Consider the following 16224-nt stretch of genomic DNA (forward strand, 5'->3'; position numbering starts at 1 on the left):
GCAGATTTATAAATCATTTTTTGGTTTCCACATTATGTGAACTCTGATGTCAATACTGGGCATTTGCCATCTGTACCTCCATGCCATGACACCGTGTGTACATATATGAACTTACAGTATTTATATACATTTTTATACCGGCATTGTGTATTTACGCTATCTATATTGTCATATGGAATAAACACTTTGCACTTTACACAGTGCGTATTTGCTTCCTTTTTGCCTGCTTTATTTAAAGTCCCCAAAAAAAAAAAAAACCTTTGTTTTCTCATGATTTTGGTTATGTGCTTATTATTATTATACTATGTATCTATGTATGCAGGGCCCTCCTGTACCTTTTGTATTGTACTGTAATTGTGTTGTACCCCCTATACATTGTAAAGCGCTGCGTAAACTGTTGGCGCTATATAAATCGTGTATAATAATAATAGCGGTCAGGTTTCACCATTACTTGAATATTGAGTGTTGGCACCATCTGGTGGATAAATGTAGGTATTACATCAAAATGAAACCGCTATTTATGCCAAGTTGAATTCTGTACTACTGTGTTTCCCTGAAAATAAGACCTACAGTGATATTTGGGGAGGGCAGCAATATAAGCCCTCCCCTGAAAATAAGCCCTAGTTTAAAGTGGCTGTAAACTGCTAAAATCCGCTCTATGTATCCTCTAATGCAGTGGTTTTGCAAACTGCGGCCCGGGGACCAGATGTGGCCCTTTGCTTACTTTTATCAAACCCTTGGGGCACCATTTCATCCACTGGTACCAATGATGGGGCAGAATTCCCTCTCAACTGAGACAAGTGAAGGGGCACAACTCCTTCAAATTATAACCAACAAAGGGGCAAAAATTCCTCCCAATGACACCAACAAATGGGCAAAATGACACCAATGACAGGGCACCATTTATTTCCACTGATGTTGGGACCTTTTCTACTCCCAATGGCCACAGTCCAGCCCCCACCATGTCTGTGTGACAGTAAACCTGTTTAGGAAGTTTAGAGACCCCTGCTGTAATGTAAAAGGTGTTTCTGTGATCTGAGTCAAATACCTTCTTATAGTGCAGCCCGGTGCTCAGCTGCTCTCCCCTCCCCTCCTCTCCTCTCCTCTCGGCTGTCAGCGGAGGATCTCCGGCCCCCTTCCTCCCTCTGCAGTGCTTGGAGCAGGGAAGACAGCTCAGACAGGTCACAAATGCACTGAACAGCTCTATAAGAAGGTATGGGACTAGATCCGATTACAGAAACACCTTTTACATACATCTAGCATTTTACAACCACTTTTACTATTATTCACACTGGGGATTCCTGACAGGCAGGAAGGGAGAGAAGACAGCACATTAAATGGCAAGCCCTACCCCGAAAATAAGCCCTACTGTGTTTTTGGTGGGCAAAAATTAATATGAGACCCGGACTTATTTTTGGGGAAACACGGTATGTATGGGGCCTCAAAGCTGAGGTTTCATTCTCTCACATTTTGACTTCTCTGGTTCCTCCTTTCCACTTCATCAACTTGCCAATGATGTTTTTAAGTAAAACTTTCCTTTTTCATTACATAACTTATTTTAGACCCAACGACGCCATCACTAGCTCTTCCGTACTTGTCTATGCAATGCAGGAATATAATGCCGGGTGGGAGGGGCTGGCAGGTTGCAGTACATAGCTTCCTGAAAACGTCATCGCAATCTTCATTACATAACTTATTTTAGACCCAGCAACGTCATCACTAGCTCTTCCTACCCATGTAATCTTATCCACGGCCCTCAGTCCTGATGCAAGCAGTAGGCTGGACCTTGAGAGGTGCTATGCAAATATCAAAATGCCTTTGATGGATGGGTGCAAGTCCGGAGGAGTGGGCGTCCCTAGGCAGACTGTATACAGACCACCCTCGGTAACACCTCCATAAAGACACTGAGCCTCCATGGTTGAAAGAAATGAAATCCAAAATTAAAGGGGCAAGCCAAGGACATTCAGGCTGGGGGAGGGTTAGCTAGAGGAAGCTGGATTCTATCTGACTTTCTTCAGCTTCTGAGGTGGTGGGAGGAGTGCTTTCTGGTTATGTATAGTTGGATTGCCTGAGGCCAATACAAATTGTACACAAGAAAATATAGCTCCTCCCGTCGGCTGTCAGAGCAGACCTAATGGCAAACCGATACCCCCAACCATGCTAGATCCGGCCTCCTATGCCCCCTCTGGCTCCTCCTTCTGGCCAACTAAATTATACACAAACAGGAAAAGGCAAATCCTCCGGTCAGAGCGGTCCTGGTGGGGAGGAGACACAACACCCTATCCTGACTGTGCCCCCCATGTGTATAACACTGATTAAATTATTACTACTACTATTATTATTATACAGGATTTATATTGCGCCAACAGTTTGCGCAGCGCTTTACAGCAAGAGGACAGACATTACAGTTACAATTCAATACAGGAAGATCAGAGGGCCCTGTATGTTGGAGCTTACAATCTAGGAGGGAGGGTCAAGTGATACAAATGGTAAAAAATGTGGTGGGTGAGCTGATGGAGAAAATCAAAGTACAGTTGTTAGGTGGGGGCAGAATTGGCTTCTCTAAAGAGGAGGGTTTTCAGGGATCATCTAAAAGCAAACAGAGTAGGAGATAGGAAAAGTTGTGGTAGGGAGTTCCAGAGGGTGGGAGAAGCTCAGGAAAAGTCCTGGGAGGTGAAAGTTCAGCATAAAAGAAAAAGTAAAACATGGATGGCGCTTGGTTTCCCTTTACATTACAGCTCCTTAACTTCTACAAAATACAGACGTACCTCCGGTTGCTCAGAACAGCAGATCTGGGGTGACGTACCTGTGTGACAGCGCTTGTGATAGATCAGCATATGGTTCTGGGTAAACTTGGCTCCGCACTCCTCACAGGCAAACGGCTTTTCTCCAGTGTGAGTTCTGGGGGAAAAAAAAACAAGTTTCTTATATTAAACAAAAGTAACTTTTTTTTTAGAAATCTCGGGGTGGCATCCTGAGGAGGGTTATGCCCTGTAGCCAATGGTGTCACACCCCGCCCATCTGTGCACGTGCAACGCGGGGGGGATTCCTTAGCTGCAGTTGATTTGGCCGGTTGGGGATGTGATCATGTGACAAAATTCCCATTGGTTCTGCCTGAACTCTGCTCATCCCTACTGCCGACGTTTACAGCGATACCATATATGTGTGCATTATTTGTTGTCTGTACCCCAGAAACCATAGTGCAAAACAAAAACCAAAGAAATTCTCAGTTCAACTTACCGACCAGCCCACAACCAACCAAATTGTTCTGTCTTAACAGTTTGCATAAAAAAACAGGGGTTTCGTTTGCACGCATCTGCAAATACAAGCGTAAGCTACAGAGCCCCGTCAGGAGACCCCAGTATTATCTGCAGTCCTAACTTGAAATTTTGAGAGCCTCCACAGTGGAAGCAAATGCATTATAATGGATAGGCAGAGGGAAGGTGAGTCTAGAGGGAGCCCACCCCTCCTTAAGGGCACAGGGGTGCACTGGCACACCCAGCATTTGCATGCGTTGCCCTTCCATGTGCTCCTTGCTGAAAAGGCCAGTTATAGGTTGGGGCAGGGGTAATTTGAACTGTTGAAATATTGGAGAGGGGATGCATTGGACACCTTTGCTGCCATTATGCTATATTCTGGGTGTCTAGTGCGCCCCTCTGCCTTTAAGGAGGGGTGGGCTCTCTCTATGCTCACCTGCCCCCTGCCTATCCATTATAAATGTCTGTGCTTCCGCTGTGGAGGCTCTCAAAATTTAGAGTTAGGACTACAGATAATACTGGGGTGCCTTGACGCGGCTCTGTAGCTTATGGGCAAAAGTACGGAGCTCACTTTTCTGTTTATCAGGTCGCCCCCATGCAGGGGCGGATCCGGGGGGGGGGGGGGCAACTGCCCCCTCCAAGAATACAGCCAGCGGATGCCAGCGCGGCCGGTTCCACGGGTGCCAGCGCGGCCGGTTCCACGGGTGCCTGCTCTGAGGGGGGGGGCAGCTGGGCGGCTTAGGAGGGCTGCTGGCCAATCAGGAAGGCAGCGGGCAGGGGAGCAGGGAGATGACATCATCTCTCACTGCCCTGCATCCCTCCAGTTCCACTTCCGCCCTCACTGTGCGGGAAGCTGTGTTCAGCAGAGAGATTACATCATCTCTCTGCTGCCTATCTTCACTCTGGGACTCAACAAAAGAACACCTTAGCAGAAAAGTGACACAGTAGGTGACAATCCACAATGTGTGGCAGGCTACGTGGCAATCCGCAATGTGTGGCAGACTACGTGGCAAGTGGCAATCCGTAGTGTGTGGCAGACTACGTGGCAAGTGGCAATCCACAGTGTGTGGCAGACTACGTGGCAAGTGGCAATCCGAAATGTGTGGCAGGCTACGTGGCAATCCGCATCTGGTGGCAGGTGACGTGGCAAGTGGCAATCCGCAATGTGTGGCAGGCAACGTGGCAATCCGCATCTGGTGGCAGGTGACGTGGCTCTGGATCTGCCCCCATGCCACTTTAACCACTTGTCAACCAACACCGTACCAGTACGCCGCTGGACTTCCAAGTGGTCATACCGGGATGATGTCTGTAGCGGCAGGGATGATCCCAGTATTGTATTTTAGAGCTGACAGTTGGTTATTTTGTAAAAGCAATCCTAGCAGCTAACTAGCTTGTGCCCCCTTAATGACCAGGCCATTTTTTGTGATACGGCACTGTATTACTTTAACCGACAATTGCGCAGACATGCGATGCTGTACCCAAACAAGATTGATGTCCTTTTTTCCCCACAAATAGAGCTTTCTTTAGGTGGCATTTGACCACCTCTGCGTTTTTTTTTTGTGCTATAAACAAAAAAAAAAAAAAAAAGAGTGACAACTTTGAAAAAAAGCGCATTATTTTTAACTTTTTCCTATAATAAATAGCCTAAAAAAATAATAATAAAAAAAAAAAAATAATATATATATATATATATATATATATATATATATATATATATATATATATATATATATATATATATATATATATATATATATATATATATATATACACACATACATACATACATACCTTTTACTATAATACATATCCAATAAAAAGAAAAAAACATTTTGATCAGTTTAGGCCAATATGTATTCTTCTACATATTTTTGGTACCAAAATCCCAATAAGCGTATATTGATTGGTTTGCAGGTATCATTCAGATATCTTCTTTTTTAACCAGTGATTGTGTGCACCGTAAGAATGATCATAGCAGCAGTTCAGCCGCTTACAGGCGGTGCTTCTCCAGAGCTCGCCCATGTGATTGGGGACCCGGAGAAAGAATCCACCACCGCCAGATGAAGAGCATAGAGATTTCCGATGACCAGTCAGCTCTATGACCGATGGAGGCCCGGGCGCAACATTATGACGTCGCATCCGGGCCGCCAATGTAAACAAAGCCAAGATCTCAGCTGGAAAGCATTAGAGCGTTCATTTTGGATCTGATGCTTTCCAGCCTGGAGGAGACATGTGGGGTCTTATAGACCCCACATCTCTCCATAAGGAGGACCTGTCATGCACCATTCCTATTATAAGGGATGTTTACATCCCTTGTAATAGGAATAAAAGTAATACATTTTTAAAAATAAAATAAAAAAGTGAAAGTAAAACAAAACAAAACAAAAAAAAAAAGTAAAGTAAAGCACCCCTGTCCCCGTGTGCTCGCACACAGAAGTGTACGCACACGCAAGTCGCACCTGCATATATATATATATATATATATATATATATATATATATATATATATATATATACGCCGTTCAAGCCACACATGCAAGGTATCGCCACATACGTAAGAGCAACAATTCTAGCCCTAGACCTCCTCTGTTACTAGAAACTGGTAACCTGTAAAAAAAAAAAAAAAAAAATTGAAAGCCTCACCTATGGAGATTTTTAAGTAACAAAGTTTGGCACCATTCCACAAGTGTGTGCAATTTTAAAGCGTAACATGTTGGGTATCTATTTACTCGGTGCAACATCATCTTTCACACTATACTAAAAAATTGGGCTAACTTTACTGATGTGTTATTTTTTGATTCATGAAACCAGAATTTCCAAAAAAATAAATAAAAAGGCATTGTAAAAATTGTTGCGCAAATACCGCGTGACATAAAAAGTTGCAATGACCACCATTTATCCCTCTGGGTGTTTGGGGGTTCTGAGTAATTTTCTAGCAAAAAAAAAAATTTAAAATTATGATTTTTGCATGGAGGAGAGGAGTGACAGAATAGGCCCAGTATAGTGCAAAAAAGTGTATTTCTTTTTTTCCAAAAACCCACCAATTTATTCTCTAGAGCAGTGATGGCGAACCTTGGCACCCCAGATGTTTTGGAACTACATTTCCCATGATATCTCATGCCCTCTGCAGTGTAGTGGAGCATCAGGGGAAATGTAGTTCCAAAACATCTGGAGTGCCAAGGTTCGCCATCACTGCTCTAGGGCCTCTGCTTTAAAAAAAAAATATATATGTGTGTGTGTGTGTGTGTGTGTGTGTGTGTGTGTGTGTGTGTGTGTGTGTGTGTGTGTGTATATATATATATATATGTATATATAATGTTTGAAGCAATTTTCTAAAAGGAAAAAAAAAAAAAAAATGTATAAAAGATTTTTACATGTAAACAAAAAGATGCCAAAAAATGCCTGGTCCTCAGGTGATTAAGCACGAATGCCTACCTCATGTGTGTTTTCAGCGCAGAAGTCTGGGAAAACCTGGCACTACACAACGAACATTTAAAGGGTTTGTCCCCGGTGTGCGTTCTTTCATGGAGCCTCAAGGCCGTCTTGGAACTTAGACCTTTCCCGCACACTTGGCAGAAGTGTCTTTCACCACCACCCTCGTGGACCTGCAAAATGTGCCTCTTGATGTCTTTTTTCCGCTTGAACTTCTTGTTGCAGAGCTCACACGGAAACTGGCGCTCGTTGCTGTGCACGTGACGCTGGTGGCTTTTTAAGTTGCACTTATTTGCAAAGCTTTGGTTGCAAATATCGCACTGGTAGATCTCCTCGGAAGCTGCGTGATTCTGCTTTGAGTGTTTCAAGTACATCTTTTCATCTTCAAAGTTCTCCTCGCAGATAGAACATACCACGTATTTACCAGTCGCTTGAGGATTATCATCATCGTTGGAGTTTTTTCCGCTCTCCGCCAATTCACACGGACTGTCCTCGTCCTCTTCCGCTTTGATGCTGTCCTCGGTCTGCTCGCCAATAAGCTCCTCGTTGCATGGAAATGGTTCTCTCTCAATGCCGTTCAGTAAGGAGTCAACATCTTCACCGTCTTGCTGTTCCCGAAGTCGTCTTGTGTACTTCTTCTTGGGAATCTCGACCACAGCTTTCCTCCCGGCTAGGCGTCCACTCGACCTTCTGGATTTGGAGCTGGAATGCTTGGAGGGCTCCTTCATTTTTTCCATATACTCTTCCACTGCTATGGTTGAGGAGGCCTCCAAACATGACTCCTCTCTGAGTCTGCAGTCTTGGCCATTGGGAAAAGTGGTGGAGTTATCCGTACTTTGGACCTCATCTGCTCCAGAGGAATGGATATCAGTCAGAGAATTTATATGCAGTTCCTGAATGTCATCATCGCCGTCTTGCGATTCCTCAATATTCTGCAGATCCAACCACACCGACTCTTCCAGCAACTGCTTTCTATGTTGACTGCAGGCCTTGGCCAGGTCAAAGCATTTTAGTTTTTCGGCTACCTCGTTGACTCGCTGGACTTTGTCTTCTTCTACTTCCAGCTTGGACGTATAGATGAATTCCAGAAACAAGGCGAAATCCATGGCTGAGATTTCATTTAACAAGACAGAACTACAACCCAGGAGCCGATCGCTGGTAAAGATCTCCTTGAAATACTTGCTGGAGGCTGCCAGGATGGTTTTGTGGGCGCTGAAGTCTTCGGTGGTCCCCTGATGCTCCACTCTTACAGTTATATCGCATAAGTGGCCCAGCAGCCGGAATTGGTGCATTTCCTTCAGGAGGTGGATGGGCAGAGACTTGGACTCCAGCAAGACTGTGGTGCTCTCCATTGTACTTGGGTCCTTCTGGAATTTGGCAGAAACAGAAGAAAAGAAAAAAACTGTAAATAACCTGCATGATTACCAAAGCCTCTATTCATTCCTATGTGTTCAAAGCGGCAAATGAACGACACCATTGTACTTATCAAGGCAATGCAGTGCGTCTCTAGGACCACAGTGCAGTCTTAGTTTAAAGTCTTACTAAACCCACAATAGTAAAATCAGTCTGTATATGCAGTAAAGCATGTTTGTTATACTCACTGGAACCTAAGGGGTTAATCCTCTGCATTGTGTAAAAGGCTGTTTGATCCTGTCTTCTCTAATCCTCCTCTTCTTCCACTGTCCCCAATCCATCTCCTGATAAGACAGAGCGTTTGGAGTCACTCTGCATATATTCAGTTTGGTGTGTATTGCTAGAGAGTGGTCAGCACAGGGCCAATCAGCACTGTCCGGACAGAGGTTCAGGTGTCCTTCAGCCTCATAGGACAATCAGGAGAGAATGAAAACTCCTCCTACAAGCTTTAACCAGACACTGATAGAAGTCACAAGACTGCTATATACTGCAGATGAGAAAAGGTATTTAGCAGTTTATATTTACTAAAATAATTGCAGTTCCATGTTCTGTGGGAGACCAGATATAGTGAATGCAGGTTCTTGGGTTTAGTAACACTAAGTCGGCACAAGAGATGGTACCAGGGCTTCTTTTTTTTTTTCAGAGAATAGGTGCAGGAACTCCCCCTTTCTGAGCCACCCCTTTTCTCCACCCTTACCCACCTCCGAGCACCATTCCTTGGTTCCATCCCCTACCCACCTCCCAGTAATGCCCTTTTAGCCCTTGTACACACGGTCGGAGATTCCGACGGAATGTGTCCTATCGGACCGTTTTGTCGGAATATCCGACGGACCAACTTTTCCAACTTGCCGGTAAAATTTTCCAAAAAAATGCTCCTATCGGACATACTCCGATCATGTGTAGCCTACTCCGACGGACAAAGTGCCACGCATGCTCAGATCAAATTCCTAGACCAAAGCTATTGGTTACTAGTCTGAACGTAGTCCCCTCGTAACGAAATAACGTCATCACGTTATGTACAATCGGATTTTCCGACAACTTAGTCCGACCGTGTGTATGCAACATCACGTCCGGACCTATTCCGGAATTAATCCGTCGGAATTACAAGGGCTTAGACAATACAAAACCAAGTATCAACTTGTGGTGCTAATAATCCGTAAGGAATTTGGTAGTTATAACAAGAAAAGCAGTCAAATAGAACTCCTGCAGCCAGTAACAATACAGCCCCCGCCAGAAACAATAGACCACCCCATCAATAGACTCCCAGCAGCAACAGCAGATCTCCCCACAGCCAGCATCAATAGATTCTCCAGCAGCCAGCAACAATAGACCCCTCCCTCAACAGTAGATCTCTCCCAGCAACAACTGACCCCCCAGCAATATAAGACCCACCCCCAGCAACAGTAGGTCTTCCACTAGCAACAATAGACTTCCTCAGAAACAAAAGACACCCATGCAAAAATAGATACCCTCCAGCTAGAATAGATACCCTAGCAGCGAGTATCAATAGACCCGGCAGTGCACCCCAGCGCCACTTTCTGTTAGTGGTGAAGGTGCCGGAACTGCGTTCCCCCACGTTCCCGTTGAAAAAAAGCCCTGGATTGTACATACATTCAACGTGAAGTGCCCCTCACGTTGCTGGTCCCCTGCCCCCCTCCCATACCCCTGCTGTAATCTTCCAGTCCCGCAGGAGTTAAAACGATCCCTTAGACCCATCAGAGTGTCAACTTTGCCTGTCCTTTCTGGACCCCTCCTCCATTCATAGAAGCTGTGCTAAAGCTTCCATCAGTGAAAAGCGCTCTATGAATGGAAGAGGCAGATGTTTCATTCACTCGCCGTCCTCCGTTTGTAGAAGCTGTGCTATAGCTTCCATCAGTTAAAAAAGCTCTATGTATGGATGACGAGCAGATGAATGAAAGGTCCAACACTTCCATTCATAGAGTGGTTTTCACTGATGTAAGTACAGCATCTGTAAATGGAGGACGGGCAAAGAATGAAAGGTCTGCCTCCTCCATTCATAGAGCGATTTTTATGGATGGAAGTTAAAGCATTACTAAAGTCAGACTTTCCGACGGAAAATGTGCGATCGGATCGTGTTGTTGGAAAATCCGAACGTGTGTGGGCTCCATCAGACTTTTTCCGTCTGAATTTCTGACACACAAAGTATGAGAGCTGGATCTAAAATTTGCCGACAACAAAATCTGATCGTTTAAATTCCGATCAGGTGTAGACAATTTCCGACGGAACAAAGTGCCACGCATGTTCAGAATAAATTACGAGACGAAAGCTCTTGGCTACTGGCACGTTTATATAGTCCCGTCGTACGTGTTCTACGTCACCGCGTTCAAAACGATTGGATTGTCTGACAACTGTGTGCGACCGTGTGTATGCAAGACAAGTTTGGGCCAAAATCCGTCTAAAAAAAATCCGATGGATTTTGTCGTCGGAAAGTCCGACCGTGTGTACAGGGCATTATACTTACCTGCCCTGTGCAGTGGTATTGCACAGAGTGGCCCCCCCCCCCCGATCCTACTCTTCTGGGGTCCACCGGTGGCAATCTTGGATCCTCCTCTTTTTCATGTCCATCATAACCAGCTTGCTATGGGGAGAAATGTGGCCCACGTGCTCCCGAGCTGTGTGTCTATGGAGCCGCACTCCATAGACTTACACAGCGGGACTTAGGCCCACCCCCCCATTTTGATTGACAGCAGCAAGAGCCAATGGCTTTTGCTGCATCAAGAGGAAGAGAGGGTAGAATAGTTCAGCTGTGCACAGCACTGATCTCCTCTCCCCTCTCTTCCCTTCACACAGCAAAACGAAAAAAAAAAAAAAAATTTACTTAATGCAAACAAAGCATTAGGGGAAAAAAAAAAAAAAAAAGTTTTTAGGTTTAGTAACACTTTAATAGTACATCATCTATGAATGGAGGATGGGCGGTTGAATAAAAGGTTTGCCTGCTCCATTTATAGAGTACTTTTCATTAACGGAAGTTATAGTACAGCATTAGTGAATGGAGGACGGGCAGTTAAATAAAAAGGTCTGCCTCCTCCATTCATAAAGTGCTTTTCATAGATGAAAGTTATTGTGTAGCATCTAGGAATTCAGGACAGGCTGATGAATGAAAAGTCCCCCCCCCCTACTCCATTCAGTTATAATCCAGCATCTATAAATGGAGGACGGGGAGACGAACGAAAGGTCTGCCCTGCTCCACTCATAGAATGATTTTCACTGATGGGAGCTATAGTACAGTTTCCATGAACGGAGGAGGGAGGCGGAAAAGGCAGCCATGATCGGCACTGTTCATGAGTTCATATGGTAGATCCAGCGTATTATCCTCCACCGCACTGGAAGGTTACAGCAGCGGGGTATGGGGGGGGGGGGGGATCTTCCGCTCTATTTTCCGGTTTGGTCTATGATGGTGTTCAGGTGAAGCTACTTTTCTGACCCACCCAGAGCTCCATCCGCAGCAGTCAGCTGAAAGGGTCCACAACCTTAACGGGGCGCTCCGAACCCCAGCAGTGTGCATCTGTCACCTGGCACCTCAGGTGACCCGACACCCACAGGCGGCCAGCGCACCCTTCAATGGCTGTGGGTTGTTACTGGATCGGATCACCACAGGTGCAGCGTACAGAGCCGATCTCTGCGGAGGGCCGGGGAGACAATAGAGGGGTGTAATAAATCCCTGATGTCTCCATAATGAGGACCTGTCACTGCCCAATGCCATCACATAGGGGGCTTGTGATAGTGATACAATTAAATGAAGGAAAAAAATTTTTTATATAATATTTTTATTTTTTATTTTTTCTACATTTATCAAGCCTTTTTACTAGTGATTTAAATCAGATCCACCCTGTTTTTTTTATATGATACATTTTTTATCTTATAAAATGCATTTTTAGAATATATATATATATATATACACACACACATACATACACATTCTAAAAATACATTTTATAAGATAAAAAAATGTATCATATAAAAAAAACAGGGTGGATCTGTTTTAAATCACTAGTAAAAAGGCTTGATAAATGTAGAAAAAAAAAAAAATTATATATATATATATATATATATGTATATATATATATATATATATATATATATATATATATATATATATATATATATATATATATATAAATAAATAAAATTATAGGAAAAAAAACAGGGTTCCCTACTGCGCATGCGCGAGTCACGCAGCGCAATGAGAATGGTCCGCGCTCTCTCGGGGATCCGCGTGTGTCCCAGCAGACAGCGCATTGGGACAGGAAGAGGCATAGACTTCTGTGGGAGTCTATGCCCGGAAGTGGGTGCAAATACCTGTCTTAGACAGGTATCTGAACCCCCCCCCCCCCCCCCCCCCGAAAAGTGCCAAATGTGACACCGGAGGGGGGGGGGGGGGGAGGGTTCCGAGAAGCAGAGGTTCAATTTTTGTGTGAACCTCCGCTTTAAATCACTAGTACAAAGGCTCAATTTAAATCATAATTTTTTAAAGAGTAACTGTCATATCTGTCCTGCAGCAGCTCCTCCTCTGACCCGCTCTTGACTCACCGACAGTCCCATTCACTTTAATGGGACGGCGGGTGATGGGGCAGTGACACAACAAGGTGAGGGACGTGGCTGCAGCAGGTGAGTGGATGCCGCTAACAAGCACTGCTATGATGGATCTGAAATGACAGGTGCTCTTTACATGCAAGGACTCCTTCTTCCTGGTAGTTAGAATCTTTCATTTTCATTTTTACTGCTTGCCCTTCCTCCTCACAGCCTGGTACAGATGTATTTGTCTTCAAACAATCATACAGTTTGTAGTGTACGTAGATTTGCAAAACAACGGGATAAAGGAATATTCCTGAACTTTGTTTTATCTCATGGTTATTGTGTGTATGCATCAATGCAGCGCATGCTATCTCAGCTTGCATTCATTGAATGAGTTTACCAAAAATGTAAATATTGCAGTATATATAGCTTCATCCTACATAACTAAGCTCCACTTCATGCTGAATAAACAAAATTATTAATGTATTTTAAATAGAAAACTATCTTTAGATAGATTTTTACTCCAAAAGCATTTTATAAAACTAAAAATGTGATAAATAAATAAAAAAATAAATCAGATTTAAATAAAAAAAAAAAAAAAAAAACTGATTTAACCACTTCAATACAGGGCATTTTCACCCCCTTCCTGTCCAGGCCAATTTTTAGTTTTCATGTTGAATGACTTGCGCGCGGTCACTGTACCCAAATTAAATTTTCATTATTTTTTTCCCCCGCAGATAGAGCTTTCTTTTAGTGGTATTTGATTACCTCTGTTTTTTTTTTTTTTTTTTTTTTTTGCACTATAAACAAAAGAAGAACGACAAAAAAACAAAAACAAAAAAAACAATATTTTTTACTTTTTGGTTTAATAAATATTCCAAATTTGTTTTTGATTTTTATTCATCTACATTTTTTTATTAACCAAAAATATCGCAATAGGCGGATATTGATTGGTTTGCACAAATGTTATAGCGCCTACAAAATAGGGCATAGATTTATGTCATTTTTATTATTGATATTTTAATGGTGGCGATCTGCGATTTTTATCGCGACTGTGACATTGCACTCGATCGCGAGTTGTTTAAAACCGTTGTTTTACTGCTATGGTGCGGGCCAGCTGCACGGAATCACTAAAATACCCACCCGGCCGTGCTGTCACTGGCTCCAGCACATGACGATCAGCAGTTCCTGGCCAATGATTTATGGCCGGGGCCCACTGATAGTCAGAGCGAGTGACAGGAGAGAGCTCTGTGTATGTAAACACACAGCTCTCTTCTCACAGCGCTGATGCAATGCAGCAAATAAAAAAACTGCCACATCCCTTAGATAAATCAGCACACTATAAATGTGTGCCTAGCCAGTGTTTACTGTTTGATTGCCCCTAGATGTTAACCCCTTCCCATCTTAAAAAAATATATAAAAAATGAGTACAGTGACAGTGCATATTATTAGCACTGATCACAGTATTAGTGTCAGCAGAGAAGTCAGTGTGAGTAAGCCAGTTCCCCAAAAAAAAAAAAATTATATATATATATATATATATATATATATATATATATATATATATATATATATATATATATATATATAGTCCGCTTCAAAATTATGTTTAAACAAAGAAAAAAAAAAATTTCAGTACCCAAAATTGTACATAGGTGGCACTTTAACCACTTCAGCTGCGCTACTTTACCTGACGATTGCGCTGTCATGCAACGCTGTACTCAAGAGAAATATAGCTCTTTTTTTCTTTTTCCTCCAATAGAGCTTCTTTTGGTGGTATAAATTTAAAAAACATAATTTTGAAGGGGAATATATATATATATATATATTTTTTTTTTTTCCCCTTCAAAATTATGTTTTTTTTAAATTTATAGCACAAAAAAAAAAAAAAAAAAACCCAGTGGTGATCAAATACCACCAAAAGAAGCTCTATTGGAGGAAAAAAAAAAAAAAAAAGGAGCTACATTTCTCTGGAGTACAGCATTGCATGACAGCGTAATTGTCAGGTAAAGTAGCGCAGTAGTCAATAAAAATGGCCTGGTCATGAAGGGAGGGGGGCGGTAAAAAACCTTTCCGGAGCTGAAGTGGTTAAGGTGCCACCTATGTACAATTTGGGGTACTGAAGTTTTTTTTTTGTTTGCAAAAAAACCCCCAAAAAACCCAAAACAAACAATGTCACAGGTGCGCGCAATTTTAAGGCTTGACACATTCAGTATCTATTTACTCGGCCAAACCTCAACTTTTATACTCTACCAAGAAAATAGAATAGAATATTGTTTTTTTTTTTTGTTTTTTTTTTGTTTTACTCAAAATTTGGATAAATGTCTTTGCAACGGCCTCCAAAAATTACAACTTTTTAAAAATAAATAAATTTGATTCTCCAGGACCCCTGCTGGTTAAAAAAAAAAAAAGAAAATTGATATATTATACATATATATATATATATATATATATATATATAAATATAAAACTGTTGGGGGGTATAAAAGTAATTTCGAGCAAAACATGCAGATTTAATATGTGCACCCCCCCCCCCCCCACAAATGTATAGAGATAGAAGGAGAAAAAAAATAATAATAAATATATTTGTTTTATTATTATTAATAATAAAAATAATAAATATATATATATATTTTTAATAATAAATATATATATATATATATATATATATATATATATATATATATATATATATATATATATATATATATATATATATATATAGTTTTGCTACAATGTAAATGATCATTTTTTTATTTTTTTTTTAAAAACATTGTAGCAAAATATAATAATTTCCCACAAAAAAAAAAATGATATTTCCTATAAGGAAACTGTCAGCTGGCTTAAATCAATGCAGTTATTGTATAAATAAAGCGTAGTAGGGCGGTCCCTTCTACAGACAATGAGCGCTCCCTCTGCCCCAGGCCCCTCCCGGCCACCTACCTAGCGGGCTGCGCCCTAACATCCAGCAACAGCCCCGGACGGTGTCGCTCAATCACGGGTGATTACGGTGAGGCCCGGAAGTAATGAAGATATACGGTAACCCAGCCAAACACTTCCCCCACAGCCACGGCACACCTACAGCCAATCAGAGCGCACTATGCAAATATCCAACGTGCGGAGCGGCTCGCTCAACTGAGGATGGAGCGCTGATTGGCTGTTGTACTGGATATGAGCGTAAACGGCCGATGCGAGATCCGTCTCTGGTGGTGGGCTTCGGCAAAATGGCGGACGGGTTAGCTGAGGAGTAGTTATTTCAAAACGAATAAATTACAGCTTCAATTTTTGTGAAGCATTGTCATTATTACAGATGTCGCCATATGAATGTAAATACATGCACATTTTCAAATGAATGGAGACGTGCCATAACCACATATAATGCACACAGTTGCAGCAGATTTCGGTGGTTAAAGTGGAACTTTACCCATAATAACTTTATAAAAAATATTGTTCTTTAGCAAGGAACATACATTCCGCATTATTAATTATGCTACTAATGTTAGTGTGTGCTGTAAAGTGTCTCCAGCATTTTGCATCTTCTTTCCAGAGGCAGCCATTTTGCTGAAGCCCAGAGCCCCTGAACAAG

General features: G+C 42.4%; 1 protein-coding gene across 1 annotated transcript in view; it reads right to left on the minus strand.

Moving 5' to 3' along the window:
- The window catches only part of GZF1 (GDNF inducible zinc finger protein 1), a 28322-nt gene extending 12585 nt beyond the window's left edge, over positions 1-15737 (minus strand). The window contains exons 1-3 of the mRNA XM_077485508.1: positions 15582-15737; positions 6693-8056; positions 2807-2901 (exon numbers count right to left, since the gene is read on the minus strand). Of these exons, the coding sequence (XP_077341634.1) occupies positions 2807-2901; positions 6693-8041 (1444 nt within the window). The 5' untranslated portion in view covers positions 8042-8056; positions 15582-15737. The remainder of the gene's footprint in view (positions 1-2806; positions 2902-6692; positions 8057-15581) is intronic.
- Between the last annotated feature and the right edge of the window lie 487 nt (positions 15738-16224).

Source organism: Lithobates pipiens, unplaced genomic scaffold (genome assembly GCF_037356315.1).
Source record: "Lithobates pipiens isolate NorthernLeopardFrog02 unplaced genomic scaffold, aLitPip1_a1.2 Scaffold_18, whole genome shotgun sequence".
In the NCBI taxonomy this organism is placed as follows: Eukaryota; Metazoa; Chordata; class Amphibia; order Anura; family Ranidae; genus Lithobates; species Lithobates pipiens.